This window comes from Pygoscelis adeliae, unplaced genomic scaffold (genome assembly GCF_000699105.1).
Source record: "Pygoscelis adeliae isolate BGI_AS28 unplaced genomic scaffold, ASM69910v1 Scaffold32, whole genome shotgun sequence".
Taxonomy (NCBI): Eukaryota; Metazoa; Chordata; class Aves; order Sphenisciformes; family Spheniscidae; genus Pygoscelis; species Pygoscelis adeliae.
In genome coordinates, this window is record NW_008824368.1 from 732446 (window position 1) to 747098 (window position 14653).

At 41.0% G+C, this 14653-nt stretch overlaps 1 protein-coding gene across 1 annotated transcript in view; it reads left to right on the forward strand.

Annotated features, from left to right (window-relative positions):
- Positions 1-2825, forward strand: part of FREM2 (FRAS1 related extracellular matrix protein 2) — a gene marked incomplete at its 5' end in the record, with an annotated part of 138254 nt that extends 135429 nt beyond the window's left edge. The window contains 2 exons of the mRNA XM_009319965.1: positions 498-644; positions 2313-2825. Coding sequence (XP_009318240.1) covers positions 498-644; positions 2313-2825 — 660 coding nt within the window. The remainder of the gene's footprint in view (positions 1-497; positions 645-2312) is intronic.
- Between the last annotated feature and the right edge of the window lie 11828 nt (positions 2826-14653).

Genomic DNA, 14653 nt, shown 5'->3' on the forward strand with positions numbered 1-14653 from the left:
CTTAGAATATCTGAGATGGTTTCCCTTCTGAAAATAATTACCAAGTAAGCCTAGATGACTACAGAGCTGATGCCCAACTTTTAGAGAGTTAACATTAAGTAAGATGATTATCTAATTATCTAAACTAATTTATATGAATGTCTGTTAATAGAAATGAAAGGTAGCTTCTTTAAACTGGAAAATAGGCTTCTTACTTTTATTTCAGACCACATTTATGTATCTTTTTTATTTTAGAAATGTAGCTATGGTTGTTCTCTAGTGTTTCCCCTTTGTATTTCAACAAAAAAGTCTTCAGGCAAGAGATTAAATAGAAGTTAGTACAAGTCAGATGTAACCACAAGCTTCTCATGTCTTTTCTCTTGATATTACACTAGATTGCATAAAATAGCATGTGTAAATCACATAATTTATACATTACGTATAAATATTAGAACTGTTTTTCCTGGAAGAAATGAATCTGTGTTTTATAAACTTTTTTTCCTTCCATGACCATGTAGGACAAAGCTCAGCCGGAGACGCAAGCCACAAGCTTTGGAAATGTACTATTTAATGCAAAACTTGCAATAGACGATCCTGAAGCAATTCCATTAGTTAAACAGCCAGGCTCTGATGGATTTAAAGTAGACTCAACTCCTCTATTTCAGGTATGATTTCTGTAGCTTATTAGCAAGAGTACTGAACCAAGAAGGAAACACTTGCACAATAAATGGTGTTAACAGTAAGTCATATTGAAGATCTATTCTGATTCCAGTGACAGTCAAACAGGATTATAAATGCTTAAAAATATCTAGATATAAAATTTGGAGCACTTATTAAAAGATTTCTGTGGGGATCCTATGCTTTTCTCTTGCTTAATTCCACAGTCTAAACAGAAATCATACAAATTATACTTATGCATTTCTTCTAAGAACTTGGTAAGTTTCTTGTTACACAGCATTGTTTTATTGCTTCCCATCTCACTTGTCAAAGACAAAAAATAAAAGAATCATAAGCATTTATGGCGAACTTCATGCAAATCTAGTTGATACTCAGCATTTTCTGTGCAATTCTTTCCTTGCAAACTCGCACATAGTGAAACATCTAAGCACTGGAAGCCTAGAAATTGACAACTAAAGGGTACAACTACTTCTTAATTAAATATAATCCTTCAGCTGTGTGTATTCATCCCTTTGATCTATATAACCCAGCCACAAGTTTTCTCTTCATTATTTATCTGTTTAGTATTTGCAAAACTACATGCGAAACTCAAGTGTATAACTTAGTAGAAAAAATATTGAGGAGGCTTTAATCCTACTCCTGGCCACTTCAGTATTAAAGGTCCCATTGTAAGCAATGGAATATTTAACAGAACAGCCTACCAGTATAAAAAAGGTTTCATAATCTGCCCCTATGAAAATGAAATCTCATTTTTTATATGAAAAATCCATTTCCAATGATGCAGTGATTTTTGGTCCTCTCATTCTGTCAAAAGAATGAGAATATGAAGAAACAACAGCATATCCTGAGAAACACTCAGAAAAACAAGAGTAAAATAGAAAATGTGTTATTTCTCACAATAACAGAACTTGGCTGCAACCACTGAAATTATCAGCCAGTAGCTTTAAGACAGTATTCAGACAATCCTACTGGACCTTGTAGAGGCCAAATTTATTATGTATCCAGAAAAGACAAGACAAATTCAAGGAAAATAGCATCATCTCACACAGACTGCAGGGAATCACACAATCACAGAAGGGATGAGGTTGTCAGGGACCTCTGGAGATTGTCTGTTTCAACCCCCTGCTCAAAGCAGGATCACCTAAAGCAGGTTGCCCAGGACCATGTCCAGCTGGATTTTGAATATCTCCAAGGATGAAGACTCCACAGCCTCCCTGTTCCAATGTTCAACCATCCTCACAGTAAAAAATTGTTTTCTTATATGAAGATGGAAATAGAGCCACAGCCAGGGCCTAGTCAGCTCGCAGGTTGGGCCTGGAAGGTCCTCTTCTGCAGCCTGTCTACAGCTGAGGTTCTTTGTATGGCCATTGGTACTAACGGTACCAAAAAAATGCCAAGGCTATGCTTCTTCATCTGCACCTGATAGCCATAGAGTCTGGCCACGGAGAGGAATGGAGTCTACGCCCTCTTAAAATTTTGGCAGAAAACATGAATCCTCTGGTGGACATTGGCACATAGTGGGGGATTATCTGTGCGTGATTTTGAAAGTACTTCTCCAGGCAATGGATTCTGAACAGTGATTGATTTCCTCTGTGTATAGTGCTGTCCAGATTGTGTGTGTGTGTGTTTAAATACAAAAAATTGTGTCTTTCTAGGTGTCTTTGGGTAGGGAGTGGTACGTCCATACAATCTACACCGTACGTTCAAAAGAGAATGCTAACCGCGGAATCGGCAAAAGAAGCGTGGAGCACCAGTATCACTCGCTCTTTAGTGGTGGGAGCCCAGGAGCATCCACACAGATACGTCAGAAGAGGGGAGTTGAGCAGGACCCAGAACTTGCAAAAGACATTGGAGTAGAAAACAGCCGAGGAACAAACATACAGCACATAGCACTAGATCGCACCAGCAAGAAACAGGTTCCTCAAAGGGAGGTTGCGGTCAATGGCGTTCTCCCCAGGGAACTGAATAACCAAAGTGCAGGGGTCAGCGTAGTCACAATCATTGGTGGAGCTGCTGCCATTTTCCTTGCCATCTGCTTAATTGCAATCATCATTTTGCTGCTAAAATGGAAACAAAATTCTGAGAAGAAGGAAGCCACAAAGGAGTCGGGCAGCAATGAACCAATGATGCCACCATGTAATTACACCAGCGACAGCTCAGAGGTTTGATTCCAAGGCCGCAGGATTCAAGCCAGAGTCTCCAGAGTGCCTCAAAAAAAACTTGAACTGCACTTTGTTAGCAGCAGATCATGGTGACTCATGAGGAATACAGAGTTCATATGCTTCTAGGTGTACTTGAAATTTTTTATCCTGAACTCTTGCTGCCTTTATCAACAATAGAAGAATCCATATCAAATCTCCCACTTTGCACGAAAGGTAATCCTGACGTCCCTATATCATTCACTAATCTTAAGCAGCAATTCAAGGAACTGTATTGTAAGGGGGAGATTTTTGTTTTGTTTTTGTATTTTCTGACATTTCAAAAAAGTAGAAGAAACTATCCAAAGGTGCTATATATCCTGTCTGCAATAAGAGAGGAAATCTGTTTCCTCGGAAACACAGAATACTTGAGAGGAGGAATCCTTACACTCTTCAGTTAAGTTTTGTACTGTTTCTCACAAAGAACTCGATGTCTACAATTAGTCTGAAAGGTGATGAAATGCCTTAGGCATGAATCCTCCCTCCTATAAGCTTTTGACTTCACTTAAGCTATGCCAGTGATTTTTTTTTTTTTACTTATGTGTAACTGAGCTTTCTCAAAAGACAGCTAGATTAGACAGCATAACATTATAAACAGTTGCATATCACAGGATGCAATACATACTCTTTTCTGCAAATTCTTATTCAGCTATTTAATCTGAGATTTTTTTTCCTTATTTATGTTTATACAAAGCCAAAGAATGCAACAAATCCAGAAAGAATTTTGTTTTTCACAGAAACTGGATGCTTATGTCCTCTTAAGTTTATAATGGATCATGGAAGTGTTGTAAGGTAAATTATATTTGTTAGTGCATATCCACTGCTGGGAAATGCAAACATTAGTATTTCAGTACCTAGAGAAGATGGTAGAGTTAGATTCAAAATGCAGAGGACAAGGTTCTGCCTGAACTGAGCCTAGGAATCATGATACTGAATCCAGCATGTGATTGTCAGTTGCCATACTAAATGGCAACAAAGTGAAGAAAAAATTAGCGTTTGACTGAATCAAGTAGTATTTATTACTGTATAATCATAGCACATCTTGACAAACGTGCTGGGTCATTGTTGGGTATTTTTTCACAAGTGACTACTTTTGCAAGAGTTCTTCTAATTTTCTCTCAGCATTATTGGTTTAGGTAACATGACAGCATGATGTTCCACAGAAGTTTGGATCAGCAGTGTCCCATGTCAGTTCTTATCCAGGCAGGACCTGTTCTGTCCCAAAGATATCCCCCCAAATGCTTGGCTATGTAAGCTATGTAACCTTCAGGGCAGATTGTCTCCTTTGTCATACTAGCATTACATATGAATAAGTCGTTTCAAGTCAAAGGCGTTAAACTATATGAAGTATATAAAATCTGAATCAGACTGTTGAGACTGCTGCTAAAATACCTGTTCCCTTCCACCATCTTGTGGTGGTGGGTGCGGGCAGCCCCCAAACTATCTTCAGCTGCAATACACTTGTGATTTGGTATTCTGGGGACCATGCTGCAGAGATCTGAATTAGCTGAGCAGGATCCAACTTGAAAGTTGCCTGGCTGCAAGCACACAATGCTGCCTCGGAACTAAAAAATCCATCCAAAAGGTTTCTTGGCCTGGCTGTGGTGCTCTGTCAACACAGACAGACCTGACCTAGTAATTCTGCGCAATCGTCCTCTGAGTCATAAAGATTCATAAACATTGAGGCCTACTAGCCTAGGAATATCTGTGCTATGATTCATGGTGCAGTGTGAATATGCCCACAAAGGGACTCATGTTAACATCTCTTGCTCTGCATTTATATTGTTATGACTTCACTCATTTAATAAGATTTCATCAGTTTGTCACCAAATGAACCAGGTCAGAGTCTGTCCTACCTTTTCTAGGTTTTCTGAAGACTGTGATTCAGACTGCTTAATTGAAGGATGTTTGCAGCAACCTAAGGGTCAAACTCCATTACTAAAATGATGCAGTCATCTTTTATTTTAATTAATCTGAGTTCTAGCCTGAAACAATTATCCGCAAGACGTGCCCAGTGCGTTAGACCTTTTCTCTAGTCACCTGACATTAATTTACTCTTTTAATGAAGTTCCTGGTTTTGTGATCCATGTATTATGTGTGGAAGGTTGATCAAAGACTTAAGCCACAGATACTTTTTGTATTTAGTTTAAGTTCACAACTAAGTTGCAAATGTAACCTAAGATCAAATTTGTCTTTATACCTATATGTGAAATCACTATGATAATGAGAAATGCAGAATTTGTCTCCTAGAACCTGAATGTTTAGATAATAGCAGTCAATGATTCTACAGTAAAATGGGACACATGTAAATAATAGAACATTTTAATATTTATAAAATGCCTGGTTTGTATAAGCAGAGATCTTTTTAAAAATATATATATGAAATACAGAAATTAGGTGTTTATCGGTAGAGCTATTTTTCTGCTTTTGAATTTTAACAGACTGAAATATCATTAAAGTTGCTTGCAGGCAAAATCTTTTTTTAATTATTATTTCTTTTTATAAAATCACATCAGAAACCATGTGTTCTACAAGCCAAATATTTAGCCCGGTAAACAACTTGATCACTGTTTTGAATAGCGTCTGATTACAACTCTGTAAAATGTTTAGGTTGATGGGGATTGTCAGACTAATGTTTTTCTAACAATATATAAAATAATAGTGCAAACTGCTGATAACAAAGAAAAACACAAAGCAAACACTGAAAAGCTGGACAAGCATGAGTAAGATTCATGAGCCAGATATCAAAGTCCTCTGCCTGGGAAAAAAATCCCAGTGTTTTCAGTAAGGCCTGCCGGATTCGCCCCATTCTTAAGAAATTGGATTTCTTACAATTCAGTGAACTATAAATACATCTGTAACAGCATGCCTTTTTTCTTATGGCTTCAAGGTTTTAGATTTCAGCAAGATGTTTTGGAGGCTTATTAACATTTTCCCTTCTACTTCACAAGTGGCCTTGTTTATACTAACCTGAATAAGTGCCTCGTTCCCAGTTATGTGCACAAATATGTTAATATTTATCTATCCATGCAATAAACTGAGTATATTTTATATATATATTTAATCTATTTCCAGATTATGTATTCAATCCTCTTTTCCCTGGAGATGCTTATTCTGCTAGCAGTAATACCATTTGTTAAACCATTTATACAATAATTACTGTGTTTAAATTTGTTATCAAGCTGTCAAAAATCTTTCCATGCATATTTATTTGGAAAAATTTTTTGCTTATGTCTATGGCTGTGGTATTTGGCATTTGTATCAGGAAAAAAATAAAACTACTTCTGTTTTGGTTACTGACTGAAATTTGTGTATGACTATCACACTGTGGAGAGGGGTCAGCAATGCAGTGTTAAGAAAAACTAATTTGTCACATCGATGGAAGAACATAAACTTACTACTGTGTTTGCAATAAATCTCACTGCTTTGTTCCTGAACTGATTGTTTTCTGGTCATGAAGTGTTCAGCACAGGGGTTGTTTTTTAATCATTGTGGTTGCACTCATGGCTCAGAGAGGGATTTTTCTTTCAATTCCAGAACATCAGAAATCTCTAGATATCTGCAAGTGCGCTGTAGGTTGGATTGCCATGTTCCTGTGTGCTGGCAGGGTTTATTGTACCAGACTCATTGACAGGTGAAGGTGAGCCTGCAGGAAGCAGTTCTCTCGTTCCTGCAGTGCTGATGTTACTGTCAGTTGTTTCTTGTGCCAGCTCGTTACATTTTTTTCCCAGTGGCAAATGTATCAGGTTAGAAATATATGAGACGTAGACACTTACAGTGAAACTGGGTTTTTTTAATATATATACACACACATACTACGATGAAGAAAGAAAAAGCAACTCTGAACCTTTCCCCTCTCACCCCGCCCTTTGTAATCTGGCCAGCACAGGCCTTTGATTAACCTAAGCAAGCACCCACCTCCTTCACTGTCAGAAAGGCTATACTTCATGGCTCGTTACACGAGTGACACCGTGTATTTACCAACTGCGAGAAGGAAGGATAAACTAGCAGGCAGTGATTCCTGCTTTGCTACGTCTGCTTCCTTCTACTACCTAAACTTGCTCACGTGGATTATACTCTTAGCAGTTACTTAAACTGAGCTGAGCCATCCGGTGTCATATCTGTGAGCTCTGTGTTGTGATTTCTGCCAGGGCAAATCAGATTGGAAGTGTTTCTGCCCTGCTCCAATATAAATAACTATATATGATGTAAATGAACAAAGAATCTGGTCACAGGACTGTAGCACTATCAATAAATCAAAGGGCATTAATTTCCCACTCCGAGATCATCCACAGTGATCAAAACATGTCCAACAAAATTTGCTGGCTACAAGGATGAAACAAAGTAGGCAATACCTAATCATCCGACCTAAAATTAAAATTGCAAGACTCATTACTGAAGGATGACATGTATGCCAAACTAAAAAAGAAGTGAAATTGATGGAAGAAAAGTCCATTACAATCAGCTACTTGTTTCAACAGCTGGTTCAGAAAGCTCAGACTAGAAAAAGCTGGGAGGATTCAGGAGAAGGACCAAGCTGTTCATCTTCTTTCTTCTTTCTCTTCCGTACAACTCCACTACTGGGCGCTGTCAGAGGCAGATCACCCAACCCAGAAGAGCCACTCTCGTGCCCTAACAGTTGTACAACACAACAGTGTTTTTTTATCTTGGGGTAAGAGGGAATTAAAGTTTCCATTTGTCAGCACCCTAGGTTTCTAACAGCTGGCTCACCTGCACCTTACATCTGCCTAGACCTCCTGCTGAGGACTGCTTGAAATGGTAGCATGAGTCAATAGCCTTTTCCTGATGCGTATCCTGTGAAGGCATATGATCTGAACAGAATGAGGTAAAGCATCTGGAGAGAGGAGAGTGGGGGCAGAGGTAAAGGATACTGTTGATGATTTTATTTACCTTATAAACATGCTCCATTTATTCTCTGCTGTTTGTAACAAAAGGTTAAAAGAATATTTCTTGGGGTATCAAGTGTCTCTTTCACTGATGTATTTTTTTCTTATGTTTCTAATGGCACCAAAATGATCCTGGCAAGAAAGAAACATAAATACCAAATTCTTTAAAACTAGTAGCTCATGGGGATGTGGCTGGGCTTCTCTTCCATTTCTTGGCAAGAGACTTGGATCTCAATACAGCAGGCTACACTGTGCCCCACAGGGACTGGTCCCCAGTGTGGTCAAGTCTGTGAAACAGAGGCTGGAGTAGGATCTGGCTAATCATTCAGAACAACAAAAGCCTCTGTCTTTGGGAACAAAATGATGTTGATATGTCAGGAGGTTGGCTTCATAGGAGTTATTCTCCTATGCCCACATCTCATAACAGCATCACACAACAGTGCCACAGACCACCTCATCAACGGTGTGCCTTACACAGTCCCCTGGAGACAGGATTCCTGGCCTCCCGTTGTCAGGATCTTGAAACGCTCTCTCACGGTAAGAGGAAGGGAAACATTTGTATCCACCCTCAAAGAGCATCAGCTGGAGAGAGATTTATAATGGCTTTATGGGCATCAGCAGCTGCCCGTGCATCACACATCCAGCAGCTTTCATGTGCCCCGGACTTAGCAGAGGTGCCACATGATGCCCTCAATATCCCATGCAACCCTAATGCATCAGAGTGTGCAGTACAGTACAGGCACTCTCGGGGCTCCTCTGCACCCCGAGTGACTTCTTCCATCTCCGGTTGTAATGTCAACCACTAACTTCCCATGCTGCACAGTGGATGTGCTTATTTATGTCACATCTTCCAAGACTTCAGAGGTAAAAGTCTCAGCAGACCATGTTCCCTTCACCTAAACTCCACTCAGAGCCTAACTTAGGTGAACTTTAGTAACAAGGTCCAAAAAAACCCCATTTGTGGATGGTATCATGATGGGCACAGACACCTAAAAGGTGCTGAACAGAAGTGCAACAGAGGAGTGCAACTCTCACTGCTGATTAAGGGTCTGCATGCCGTGTTCAGTTATGGGAAAAGCTTGGTTCGTCAGTAGTGATTCTCAACGCAGCAGGCTGTGCACTGCGACCTAAACCCACCTGCAGGAAGCACCCAGAGTGGTGCGTGGCTGCAATTGTTTTGTTGCTAACTTAAATGTTTTTAATCAGAGTGGCATCTCAAAAAATATGAGTTGCAGAGGCAGAACCCACTTCCTGCTTTTATGTAGCCAGGCTAAATGTGAGCAATTCAGTAACTGCTTTCTCTTGCTGACAGGTTTTTTCTGAACTGGTTGTATAGTTAGACAGCTTGTCCAGGAAATTCAAATTCTGTTGTCAGACATTGGCCTGAAGAAGTTTGTGTGCACACCTCCTGCAACAGTTGCTGTACCCATTTATTACTATTTCCTCAGCTGTGGTGATTTTTCTACCCTGCAACACTGCGCTCAGAACAGGACCACCAGTAACAGCTTCCGTCTGAGCTCTTTTGGCTTGGGCCACTGCAGCTTGGAATTTCCTTTCCAATTTAGCTCTCAAAATGAAGGTGCCGGGGAGATACTTCTCCCCCAGGAAATTTCAGTTTCCTCAGGAACTGTGCATTTGACATCTGTAACATCATTATGAAAGGTAAGTGTGATGCCAACAATTTGAAAAAATTCTTGCAGCATTTACACATTGCCTGTAATTCCCATCTGGAACTGTCAGCTGTGGTAATATGCGCTATCCCAGTCTCCTCATGAAGTGGCTGGGAAGTTTTATTCTCCAGCAAAATGATTGGTTTCAAAGCATGACTGCAACAAGTGCATGTGTGTGCACATAAACAGACACACACAGATTATGTTTTTATTATTAGATAAATTTTATACAGATTTTATTATGTAATATATATTTTAAACTTTATATATAGTTATATATAATGTTTGTGCATTTTATATAGTATGTAATAGATATTGATATATGTAAATAGTACATATTTTATGTGTGTGTTTATATTCTTGTATTATATAATACATTTTTTTATTCATACATAATTCCTCAGATAAGGTCACAAGGATGAAGTGTTACCAGCTGGGAAGCAGAATTCAAGGTGTATTTGCCTGGAAGGAATCACAGCAGCCAGACCCACAGCCAAAACCTGAGAATGCACCACCCAGCACTTGTGGTCAGGAAGACTGATTTGAAACACTCTGCTGGAGTCCAAAATAAGCAAACTGGTGGCATTCAGGACTGTCTCCCAGATGGTGACTTAAGCGGTCGCAGCTCCTGGGACCAGCAGCTGCAATCTCTACTTCCAGCTTGAACTTTTCAGTCCTGGTCAGCTGCAGGATTCCAGGGAGTAGCACAATCATTTGTCCTGGTTTCAGCTGGGTTACAGTTAATTTCCTTCCTAGTAGCTGGTACAGTGCTGTCTTTTGGATTTAGGATGAGAATAATGTTGATAACACAGCGATGTTTCAGTTTTAGTGCTTACACTAGTCAAGGACTTTTCAGCTTCTCATGCCCTGCCAGCAAGAAGCTGGGAGGGGGCACAGCCAGGACAGCTGACCCAAACTGGCCAAAGGGCTATCCCATACCATGTAACGTCATGCTCAGTACATAAACTGGGGGGAGTTGGCCGGCGGGCAGTGACCGCTGCTCAGGAACTGGCTGGGCATTGGTCAGTGGGTGGTGAGCAATTGCATTGTGCATCACTCATTTTGTGTATTTGTATATTTGTATATGCCTGCCGGGTTAAACCACACCACCATTCCTCCAAAATACCTTACGTTTGGAGAGCAGCAAGTAAATGCATTGAGAAAAAGAGGAGTTAAATGACAGAAGTTCTCCAAAAGTGCACGTTTCAGTGCCTCTTCTATTTATTTTATGTCAAGATGCTGCAGTAGCAGGATTTCCCCCTCCCGAGTGCCCGCAGCCGGGGGGCTGGAAAACAATAGCTATGGCAGCAGCTTCTCCTTGCGCCCCTCTCCTGGGCTGCTGGTCTCTCAGCTCCCCTTTTTCGACCGCTGTGAGCTGGTTTTGGTCACTCATTAGCAGAGTGACCTGGAAATGCCCCCGAAGAGGGGGAAGGCAGCAGGCTCAGTCAGAGAGCATGTGCCTCCAAGGGCCAGTGACGGGGGATGCTGCCAGTGTCTGGGCCACGTGAGGCCTCTCTCCCTGGTCCCCAGACATTTTAAGAGAGTCTTTTTCATTTAGTGAAGGTATGAAGTTAAAAGCTAATCAGCTGCCCAGGGAACAAGGGAATTTGGCTGCTAAACAAAGAAGAGCTGTCTGCTGTCGGATGCAGTCCAAGATTTCTCAAAGGGGCAACAAAGGTGCCGCTTTATTCTCACATGAGTGCCCACGGACGTGGGCCTTAACTCCTCGGTGGCCCCTGGCACCCCTGGACAGGGCAGGAGAGGTCGCTTTGGTCCAGCTCAGACCAGCCCTCGCCGTCCCTCTGGAGCGCTCGAACCTAACTTTCCGTCTGCTTCTCATTAAACGAGCTGTGGCGATTAGTCGTAGAATAAAGCGAAAAGGAGAGCTGAAGGCGCAAGGAGCATCCTACCTGGTGAGTCACCAACATTGGCTGCGAACGGGTCTTTTTTGTGCTGCTGTCACACAGTGTGAGATGAACCTGTTGCTTAAAATAGATTGGTGGGTTGGAAAAAAGAGATAAATGCGTGCTTTAAAGAAAAGTAGGCAGGCCAGGAGTGTGCCTGCAGATTAAAAGGCACCTGTTTGTGGTAACAGTTTCACAAAGCCAGGCTGAACATTCAGAAAGGTCTTGATTTAATGACTTGAGAACAAACAGTTCTGTCATCTTCTCTGATTTATTTCTTTTGGGTTTTTGCATCATAATTTTCTGGAAAATGTAAATTCATTCTCCTTCTTGCCTGGTGCTATTTCCCACATACCTGCACTTTAAAGGGAAACTGTCAGGGACATGCTTATTTTCCTGATATAGATCTTGATAAATTGGTCACACTGTGTGAATTTTATCATTAAGGAAAAAAAAACCACAATAACAACAAAAAAAACCCAGAAAAAATACACACCTGCATTTTACAATTTTCATTAAATGTTAAAGTACTGAAAATGAAATGCATCACAATTGACCAGGCGTTTTTCAGAGTCCAGTAAAATCAGCCCTTATGGCATCAGTGAATTACATTGCAAAAATGGGGAAAATAAATAGCCTTCAGTGTTAATGCAATTATTAACGGCAGAGATATATCAAACTGGATATGGTCTGGGCTTAGCTGTCTTCTTCCTTCTGTATCCTTTTACTTTATTACTTTCTTGTTTTCCTTTTACTGTAGCCCCTTCCTGCATTTCTTTTACTGTACTTTTTTGCTGCATGAAAATGTTGAAAACCTGCCACCTTCTGTTCCTTTTAGATATTGCACAGTCCCAAGAAAACTTCTAACCTCTGGAAACCTCCGTAAAATGAGTGCACATCTGCACACAGATACACGCAGGCACACACGCATGCATGTAAACCTATATATGCACACATCTCTTAAATCCCTCTGAACTACCAAAATCTCTTTATTCACAGGCTTTTCTTTAGTTACACTATTTGCACTCCAGCTGTTACAATAAACATACTCATTAAAGGGTTTCCAAGGAAACCAGAAATTAGGCCAGTTCCAACCACCGTTGCTGGAAAGTAAACGGGGAAGAGGAAGGTGATACTTCATCGGCTCTCTCTTTAATGACTGCACTGGATGCAGATCTGTATCTGCTTTTTTTCTTTCTTATCCTCAGCTCCTTCACCTCCACACATACACCCACACGTATACACTTCCCTTCAGAGCTGCTCTGGGAAAATCTCCCTCCTCTCCTTTCACTGATGCGGGGACGATGAAGAGCTCCTGCCAGGGCACCCTGGGCATCCCCACTTGCACACTACCACAAAAAACAGTGGGAAGGGGAGATCAAAACACAGCTCCAGCCCCAAAGTTTGCTTTTGTGTTTCATGACTTTTAACCTGAGTTTTTATATTGCTGATGATTCCTTTTCCCAAAAAAACCACAAGGGGCATTTCTTACGCCACTACCCCTCCACAAGTTTATCCCAGTATCTTAGTCTTCTATTATCCCAAATAAAGCACAACATTATGGGTATGAGCAGATTCCTCTGCATAGTTTTTCCTACCCATATTTCCTCTATTGCCATTTAAGGAGTCTCCATAACTATAGATAAACTTGGACTTTGGCAAGGCCAGGCTGGCTCTCCAAACTCCAAGGTATGAGGAATGCTTTATTTTCTTTTCTCTAACCACTAACGAGTAGCGTGCTTCTTTCTAAGAAGCTAGAGCTGTGTTCAGGTGTCTTTCTTAGCTTCTTTTCATTGAGGACTTTGCAGTGGAAGACCATGTAGGCAGGAGATACTTCTGTGTTAGGTGACAGAGGTGAAGAGTAGCACCCATGAGTGAGGTTAGGGGGGTGTACGTAGCCACAGAAATGGTGTTTGTGGGTCACCTTTGGAGGTAGACAGGAAGGCGGTCAGGGTACACCTCTCAGGGCTGCAGAAAAGGAAGGAATGTCTTTTTCTTTATCTGCATTTGCATAAGGAGTGTTTTCCTAAGCTCATAGCTGCATTCTTCTGTACCTTATACACATTATCTTGCTTTTATATGGTCTTGGACTGCTCTGTGTAGGGGATCCTGCCTGTCTGACTCCTTAGAGAGGGCACTTTCAGATATCTGAGTTGCAGATAGGGTTATTATTCCTTAAGAGCACTGTAAATACAATTTAGTCAGCCTTTATTTCTACTATAACCCCCATGGCAGAAGGGCTATCTGCAGACTGTAAAGAGGAATAAGTAATAAGAGTAAAATAAATACCCTTTATTTAGAAGGTGTATTTTTTCTCTGTGGTCTTTTAACCTCAGAGATACATATTATGACAGAGAAGCCAAAGACCCCCTTTGCCTATTCCTGTGTGCCAGAAAGGTGTTAGCATTCCTAAATAGCTGGCCTTATATCACAATACCTTAAGGCGCTTTAATTGCTATCAGAAGTGAAGCTAGCCCTCTGCCTACTGTGAAATATGGGGAGCTTAAAGATAATTTAAAATAATCTTTCCCCCTCCCTTCTAGTCAGAAGTGGAATTCAGCTGGAACAGAGAATAGGGGCCCCATGTTTTCAAGGCATCTGTTTTCCCAGATAAGCTCCTGACTCGCAGGGAGTGGGAAGAGAAGAGTGTGTTGCAGTAAATCAGAAAGTCTATAAGGCGTGGAGTGGGGTCAGGCTTCTGACTGCAATAATCACTTCAAAATGAGATAAGCCTTGTTCTTGGCAATAAACTGTGGTGGTCAGCACAAAACATTTCATTTTGCCTTCCAGGGTCTAATGCCATGAGGCTGATGTAGCTGGGTAGAGCAAGGTGTTCATGACAATCTCTGAACTGTTCTGCCAACTGAGAACACACTGACTTTATAAAAACTTACTTACCCTTAACATATGGCTTGAACAGCACTGCTTTTGCTGGTGCATTTTCTTGCAAAGTGATAGAATCTTAGAATCATAGAATTGTTTATGTTGGAAAAAACCTTTAAGATCTTCAAGTCCCACCATTAACCTAGCACTGCCAAGTTCACCACTAAACCATGTCCCTAAGCGCCTCATCTACACGTCTTTTAAATACTTCCAGGGATGGTGACTCAACCACTTCCCTGGGCAGCCTGGTCCAATGTTTCACCACTCTTTCAGTAAAGACATTTTTCCTCATGTCCAATCTAAACCTCCCCTGGTGCAGTTTGAGGCCATTTCCTCTTGTCCTATTGCTTGTTACTTGGGAGAAGAGACTGACACCCACCTCGCTACAACCTCCTTTCAGGTAGTTGTAGAGAGCAATGAGGTCTCCCCTCAGC